General features: G+C 33.6%; 1 protein-coding gene across 1 annotated transcript; it reads right to left on the reverse strand.

The window, feature by feature from the left end:
• Positions 1-6,009: 6,009 nt before the first annotated feature.
• Positions 6,010-7,511, reverse strand: LOC136203782 (F-box protein CPR1-like). Its single transcript, XM_065995010.1, has one exon. The coding sequence runs from the start codon at positions 7,476-7,478 to the stop codon at positions 6,411-6,413; it is 1,068 nt and encodes a 355-aa protein (XP_065851082.1). The 5' UTR covers positions 7,479-7,511; the 3' UTR covers positions 6,010-6,410.
• Positions 7,512-9,000: the final 1,489 nt, after the last annotated feature.

The following is a 9,000-nucleotide window of genomic DNA, read 5'->3' on the forward strand; positions in this document are numbered from 1 at the left end:
CTTTTGGCCTCATATGAAACGTGATGTGGAAAGAATATGTGCTAGTTGTATTAATTGTAAGAAAGCTAAGTCTAGAGTTATGCCTCATGGTTTATACACTCCATTACCTGTGCCGAATGAACCTTGGACTGCTATATCCATGGATTTTGTGATGGCTTTACCTAGGTCTAAGAGAGGTAATGATTCCATATTTGTGGTTGTAGATCGCTTTTCTAAGATGGCACATTTCATACCATGCCATAAAACTGATGATGCTATTAATATTGCTAACTTGTTCTTTAGAGAGGTTGTTCGTCTGCATGGGATGCCAAAGAGTATAGTTAGTGATAGAGATCCTAAGTTTTTAAGCTATTTTTGGAAGACTTTTTGGAATAAATTGGGGACTAAACTGTTGTTTTCTACTTCTTGTCACCCTCAAACTGATGGTCAAACCGAAGTAGTAAATAGAACTTTAGGACAACTTCTTAGGGCAGTTATTCAAAAGAATCTTAAGTCATGGGAAGAATGCCTACCATTTATTGAGTTCGCTTATAATAGGGCTATACATTCATCTACTAACTTCTCACCATTTGAAATTGTTTATGGTTTTAATCCTTTGATACCATTAGACTTGATCCCTTTGCCTGTTGATGAAAGGAAAAGTTTAGATGGAAAGAAAAAGGCAGAAATGGTGCTTAAGTTACATGAACAAGTGAAACAACAACTGGAGAAGAAGAATGAGCATTATGCAAAGCAAGCTAACAAGGGTCGACAATGTGTTCTATTTGAACCCGGTGATTGGGTGTGGTTGCATATGCGCAAGGAAAGGTTCCCCGCTCAGAGAAAATCAAAGCTACATCCTAGAGGCGATGGTCCATTTCAAGTAGTCGCACGAATTGGGGATAATGCCTACAAGCTCGACTTGCCAGGTGAGTATAGTGTGCATGCAACTTTTAATGTGGCTGATTTATCTTTGTTTGACGTAGGAGATGAAGATTTGAGGACAAATCCTTTTCAAGAGAGAGGGAATGATGTGATATCAAAAGCACAAGAGCATGGAACAAAGGAGCTTGGAGTTAAGGAGCCTAGTAGAAGCATGAGGGATCCATTGGAGCTGTCAATTGGACCTATGACGAAGAATCGTGCAAAGAAAGACCAACAAATGCTTAATGGACTCATCTTGAGCTTCTTTAAACAAGGAATGAATTCTAGCGAAGTCATTAAAGATGGTGTGTTTTTGTGTTGTATCCAAGCCCAAGCCCATAATAGTGATATGTAAAAAGGTTGATCATATTTTAAGAGAAGCTTTGGACTTGCATGTGTTTGGCATGTGCAAAACCCATTGGGACTCATTAAAATTAATGCTATAACCTTATAGGTTTGATTGGGCTTATTTCTAGCTAATTAAAAGGCCCAAATAATGTTAATTAGTGGGCTGAAATTGGGCTCTAAAGGACAAAAACGAATTTAATGTTTTTCCTTGTCTAATTAGGATTTCTTTTACCTTGGTGCACTAGGATTCAACTTCCTTTTTAGTTTAGGTTTAGGTTTATTTTGTAGCCTATATAAAGGCTTGTATTCTTCATTATTTTTATCAATCAGAAATCAATATTTTTATGAACAAAAGTTCTTCTTTTCCTTTGGGAATTATTTTCAATCCGGGATTGAATTCTTTATTGTGAGCTTGAGAGACCGGGTCATCATTCTTGCAATATTATCTTGATCGTGAACAAGTATTTTGGTAAGGTACTTGTGAATCGCCAAACACTCAGGTTCCAATTTAATTATTCGAAGGTGTAAGGTCAGATCTCCTTTCATTGTCTTTAATTCTTTGGTATTGGTTTGTTATCACCAATTTATGTTTGTTATTTGATTCTATTAATTCCTTAAGATAGATCGGGAAAACTTGTTGATTTGGTTATTATCTCTTTTTCATAACCAATATCACATCATATTGTGTGGCACAGTTTTGGCCTCCCTACTCGCTTGTTGCTCGTGCTTGATTCTTCCTCCGACTTCCCTCGTCCGGACCCGATCCTAGGGAAAGATGCCCCGCATCATTTTCCAAAAAGCAGAGGTTCTCTGCTTTTGTAAAAGGCTGCTTTTCGGGTGTAAAAAGCAAACAGGAGATCACTAACCAAACACCTAATTATGCTTTTCAGGTGTAAAAGGCAAACAGGAGGTCACTAACCAAATACCTAAAACTCTTTCTTTTGGAGTGAAAAGACAAAAAGGAGCATGAAAAGGAGCAACCAAATACCCCTGAATCTTTTTATTGGTTTATAACAGATATTAATGTCTATATACAATTATGAAATCTCGCTAATCCAAGAAGTATCTTAGAAATTCGATCAGTATCGGAACTAGTATTCTATGGAGATAGAAATAGGGATAAAGGTTGTGACATGAATAAGTATAAAAATAAGATAGGAGGACTTATTATCTCATGTTTGGTACGTAAAATATGGATAAAGGTAAAATGATTCATTTTACTATATTACCCTATCCAAATTGAAATAGACTCATATATTGTTATAGTATCAGTTTGAAATGAAATTAATTAAATTTAATCTATCATCTTAAATATATATTTTGAAAATTTAATACAATATTTTATGTATTTTTCAAGTTAGGATGATAGATTAAATTTAATTAATTTCATTTCAAATTGATACTACAATAATATACGGACAAACTGAAGTTTTCAAAAGTTCGAATGTTAAAATTAACTTGAGAAATATTTGAAACACTCTACTAAATTTTCAAAACACAACAAATAAAATAAATAATAAAATTTAGGACAAATTAGACTTTTCTATCTAAATAAGTTATTCACATCTCATATACCACCTCCCTCCCTCTAGGTATAACTTTAGTGAGATAAAAGGCTTATCCCTCTCGTGTTTGACCCTCCTATCTCTCAAACAAACACGGGATAAATTATCTCGTTTTTTTTTATCCCTATCTCACATTCTATATCTCTTCTAACAAACACCCCCGTATGTGTTTCTGTTACACCCTTACTGATTTTGTAATTAATTACCTTTTCATACCTAAATTGTGTAACACAGAAATTCGGATTGAATTGGTAAATTACCAAAAATTCTTACTTAAATTTTATAATTATGAAAAATCAGTTCATTCGTAGTTAATTAAATTATTTTATGATTAATTACAATAATTAATCAGTAATTATTTAATTAATTATGTTAAATTGGTCTATGTGGATTTAATGGAAGTTGGTTAAGTTAGGAGCAGTTTTTCAATGAGAGAGCATGCTTCATGAACATGGGGAAACTGCAATTAAAATATAGGCTTAATACATCATTTACCCCCGAACTTGTCCAAAATGGTTGATTGACCCCTGAACTTTCAAAATGTCTCGATAGCCCCCTGAACTTGCATAAAATGTTCAGTTAGCCCCATGAACTTGCGTAAAATGTAATCAATTAATCATTCGGGTGTAAAAAAGTAAGTCAAATGCGGAAGATATGTTACACGTGCCTTAGAATGTTATTACATACTTCACAAAATAGATTAAAACATGTTAAAAAAGATTTTCTTACTTATTCAACTATAAAACATTTTCTTCTCTAATATTATAATCGCATACCCGATCTTGATCGTTTTTCTTTTTAAAGATGTGTGCAACATATCTTCCGCATTTAACTTACTTTTTTACAACCAAGTGATTAATTGATTACATTTTATGCAAGTTCAAGGGGTTAACTGAACATTTTATACAAGTTCAAGGGGCTATTGAGACAGTTTAAAAGTTCAGAGGGTTAATCAGACAATTTGGATAAGTTCAGAGGGCAAATCATGTATTAAGCCTAAAATATAAATAGACATAGCAATTAAATCATTTGGTGTGGCAAATGGTGGTTAGGAAAGAGCCAATAAATGTCAACGCCATACCAATGAATGGTATAATTAGAATTGTAATATTGTGTGAGCCCATTAATTTTCACATGTAAGTTAATTTAATCAGTCTTACATCTAAACTTATTAAAATTATATGGTAGAAATTAAATTCATCGTAAAACTTAGATTTAATAAGTTTAAATCTAATGGTAACCAACCAATTCATTTAACCAATCACTGATTGGGTGAAAATCAAAAATTAAAACAAATAAGATTTTGTACATGTTTTTTCTGAAATAAAATCAATATTGATCCTCTATAATTATAAGTCTTTTATTTTCTTCCAACAAAGTGGTATTAGTGAGTAGATTACAAGAGTTTTGAAAATTTTATTTTTTAAGCAAAAAATGGTTCTTTCTTTCTCTAGAAATTAAAAAAAAAAAACCTTTTCAAAACTCAAAAAAATATTTTTGGTTTTTAACAATACTATTTGTAGAGGGGCCATTTGGATTGAGAATTCGAGTCCTATAAATAGGAAAATATTCTCTACAAACTAAAAAGTACAATTTTCACTGAATAGAGCCATCCGGCTCTATATTTCCTGTATGTGTGGTACGATTTTAATCGTTTTCTGAATTATCTTACCCAGCCCCGTTCTTATTGGATATATAGCCGGCTCGGCTCTATTTCGACTGGAAATAGAGTCAAGAAACGAGAAACAGAGCCACATAGGCGAAACAAAATAAAAAAAAATTGAATAAATCGTAAATGAGTTTTTATGATTAGAGGGGGTAGTAATTGGTTTTTTGAAAAATTAATCAAAAAGTTCGGAGCTCCTTCTACTCCGGGCTGTGGAAGAAAACGCAGTTTTTCAAATTGTTTGATCATATAAGCCGCTAAGGTAATAGAATCCATACTCACATTAATGCTTTTTTTTATTTGAACTAGTTCTTATAAACTAGGGCTAATTACGAATCTAGTCCAATTAAGAGGGGCCTTTTACATATCTAACCCACTTTGCTTCCATCTTACTAAATTAGACACTTTCAACCATTTTGGATAAAAGAAGATTTTCTTACTTATTCAACTATAAAACATTTTCTTCTCTAATATTCTAATCGCATACCCGATCTTGAAGAAGAAGAAGAAGAAGAAGAAGATCGATGATTGAATAGAACTAAGGGTAATTTAGTCCAAAATGGTTGAAATTGAATAGAACTAAGGGTAATTTTGTCCAAAATAGTTGAAAGTGTCTAATTTAGTAATCGAAGCAAAAGTGGGTTAGATATGTAAAAAGCCCCTCTTAATTGGGCTAGATTTGTAATTATCCCTATAAACTACTCTTGTGGTGCTTCTTGTGGTGCTTCTTGTATATTGTGATATTAACTAGTCATTTATTTATTTTAGATAAGATCCAAATACCTTGAAGATTCTTTTATATTATTCACTTTATTTGGAGCTCTAAATTTATTTATTTTCTGGTCATTAATATGTTAATCATTGTAAACTAAATTGTAAGAAATGGATCATATAGGTTTATTAATCTTTAACTTTCACGACTTTCATTCATTGGAATATATGGTATGAAATGAGTTCTTAGGTTATGCACTTCTATTTCATTGGACCATCATTATCATGATAATTGACATGAGATTGAATCAGTAAAAGCTTTCTTGCTATTTTCATATGTGTTGTTTTAAATCTCTACATTCAACAATCTACACATTTTTAAAGCGTGTTTAAATCATATGCAATGAGAGATCAAACAATCCAAGCATTTTTTCATCGAAGCCACACTCAAGAGCATAGCTAACAAATCGAGCTTTCTCCAATTGGGGACCGCAATTTCTCATTTTCCTTTCTTCCTCTTCTTCGATGATTCAGTAAGTTCCACATATTCAATTTTCGTATATAAAGGACACTTACATCGTAGATAAGAAGGCAAAATTATTAGTTTTATGTGTTTGCAAAGATCGCTTACATAGTTTAAAAACTTATTTGTAATACACTTAACAAGACAAATCAAAAGAGGAATGCATAATCTCTTCCAAAAAAAAAAAAGGAATGCATGATACTCACTTTTGTAATATTGGAAAGGAGAAAGAAGTTGACAGTAGATAGTTGAACATCAAACAAGCAACACATTTTTGCAATATAGAGGCAAAAAATCATCAGCAACAACAGTTATGAAACAAAACAATATATTTGTTCTTATTTTCCTATAACAACTCAACTCTTTCAAAATAAATTAGAATAAAAAAAAAGACGGCCCGGTCGGACTACGCCCCGCTGAACGAGGGTCCGGGGAGGGGTCCCACTGCAAGGGAGTACTAGGGGCAAGCCTTCCCCTGCCAATTTATTTGGCAAGAGGCCGCTCCTAAGACTCGAACCCGTGACCTCTTGGTCACACGACAACAACGTTTCCCGTTGCGCCAAGGTTCGCACTCTTCAAAATAAATTAGAATAATGCTAAAAAAAATAAAGATAAATATGATCACTTTTATTTTACTCCTCTCTGCATCATAATCTTCTTTCTTGCTTCTTCGACCTGACCGCATTCTTTTTTTCTAAGAAGAGCCCACGGATACAAGACTTTCAACGCATAAAATATAGCTATAATCGAACAAATCCATCACACAAATCTTCTTTAGCAGACTTGTTTGGATCCTTTCAAAACTTCTTTCTATAAGATCATATGAATATAAGTTTCCAAAACAAGAAACAAGAACATTCTCTCCTTGCTTTGAATATCCTAGAGTTCTAGGACAAAACTGTTCTAATATAGAAAACAATTTGGTCCATCTATACTCAACACCTTCGTTCTTCTGAACATATAAATCAACCACATTCATAGCCTCAACTGTGATAGAAAGACACCCTCTGCAAGCCTCCGATATGGTATGTTTTCCTTCGTTTTGGGAAATAGGATCAGATGCTATGGAGAAGGTCTCTTTAACGAGATCAAATGCCACAATTATATGTGATTCGTTGTTTCCATTTTCATAGCATAAAATATACACATAACCATCCACAAAACAATTTCCGACTTTAGCTCTACGAAAATCTGTGTAATTAATGTATGGAAAATCCTGAATCCTTCTCCAACAACTTGACCTCAACTCAAAAATCCAAACCTGATAACAGGATTTTATGCATATAATTTGTAAAACCTTGTAATCATCAATAGTAGAGTCATAACCGAAACCTGAACGACATATTCCGAAATAACTAATGAGAGGGAAATTCACAGGCAAAGCCGGAAGTTCCCTGTAGTTTCTGGTTGATGGATTCAATATAGAAAGTACGTTATCGGATGGATTCAAGAGAAGCAAACCGTTGCAAGAAGCGACAAATAAGGGGCGTATATATGGAAATTCAAAATCAAGCGGAATCTCTTCTACAGATCCACTGTTGGTATCCAAAGCATGAATATCTGTGCGATTATTGTAATTTCCATGGCAAATCAGCTTCTGATGAAGCCTCTTCGCGGAAGATGTACGAAGATGAGAATAGATAAAATCTGGACTGTCAATTATGGAATAGAATGACTTACAAATGCATCTAAAACGCAGGAGTGACTTCACCGGCAACAATAATAGAATTTCGTTGATTAAGTCCGGCGGCAGGTTTGTCATAGCTTCGCATCGCCGTTTGATGAGTTAGGTTTATTGAGTAATTCTCTCTTGTAATTTCTGTGTGATGACCTCTATATATATATTTTCGGTATTTCGATTTTTATATATATATATAATATTTTTTTTTTTTTTGAAACTATATATTCAGTGGTTCGGTTATCTTTGATGATGTTAAACTGTGGCTTTCACGGTTCAGTTCCGCTCAGGTGGTTCATTGTCGAAGAATGGCTAATCTTGTTGCTCATGAGTGTGCTTCGTGGGGAAAGAAACTTTTGAATCCTGTCTCGCTAGCTGGTTCTATTCCACCTTTCTTATATCAGTTTATTTGTAGCGACAAGCGCTTTCCCGTTACTGTTTAATTGTTGAGATGTCTCTCAAAAAAAAAAAAAAAAGTATAATTATAAAACGTCCTAATTCGATCAAATAACAATTCTAATGCGTTTATTTATCTTTTTTTTAAAACTTTTTTTTATCTATATATATAAGGCTTAAAGCACTTTTTGGCTCCTGACCTATCCAAAATTTGTGCATTTGGCCCCTGACCTATTATTTGGTCATATTTGGCCCCTAACCTATCAAATTAGATAAAATTCAACCCATATTGAATGAAAAATTAACTGTGTTGGAAAATTAACGGCAGTAACCAGTACAAAAATGACACATGACACATAAATAAAATTAATTTTCACTCTACCGGAACACTAGAAAAGTTTTTAGGATTGTTTTTTTACTATGTAAAATAGTTACTATTGCCATCTCTAGTTGAAAATTAATTTTATTTATGTGTCATGTGTCGTTTTTGTATTGGTGACTGCTGTTAATTTTCTAACAAAGTTAATTTTCCATTCAATATGGGTTGAATTTTATCTAATGTGATAGGTCAGGGGTCAAATGTGACCAAATAATAGATCAGGGGCCAAATATATAAATTTTGGATAGGTCAGGGGCCAAAAAGTGCTTTAATCCTATATATAAAAAAAGATTTTCAGAAAAAACTTTCTTATTTTTAATTTCTTTATTCATTATCATTTATTAAAAAAATTATAACATATATAGTTGGATCAAGATTCTGATTATGACCATCGTGCCCTAATATGTGGATTACCTACCCTGCGGCGATACTCCATCGCAGCTAGGGTTTAAGGCCAAGTCTGGTGCGTTGGATACTGGCGGCTGTCCGGAGAAGTGACCGGTATTACGGAAACGATGGTGGAAGGGATCGAGAAACAGTGGCATAAGATGAGATTGACGGATGAAGAGGATGAAACAGTGTCAATCGTGAAAGAAGTGGAGGACATGACTGTTGATAACTCGAAAAAGGTGGTTGGTAGACTATTATCGTCAAAGCCCCCGAACATTAGAGCCATGGCAAATGCTTTTAATGTGGTATGGAAAACACAGAAAGGCTTTAAGATCAACGAAAGTGGAGATGGCCTTTTTGTTATTGAATTCCAATCTACAATAGACAAAGAGAAGGTTCTTGCTGAGTCCCCATGGCACTATGATAGGCACCTAGTGGTGC

This window comes from Euphorbia lathyris, chromosome 8 (genome assembly GCF_963576675.1).
Source record: "Euphorbia lathyris chromosome 8, ddEupLath1.1, whole genome shotgun sequence".
Taxonomy (NCBI): domain Eukaryota; kingdom Viridiplantae; phylum Streptophyta; class Magnoliopsida; order Malpighiales; family Euphorbiaceae; genus Euphorbia; species Euphorbia lathyris.

Excerpts from the sequence above, each read along its gene's own strand:
- LOC136203782 (XM_065995010.1), bottom strand. The coding sequence starts at position 7,478 with ATGACAAACCTGCCGCCGGACTTAATCAACGAAATTCTATTATTGTTG.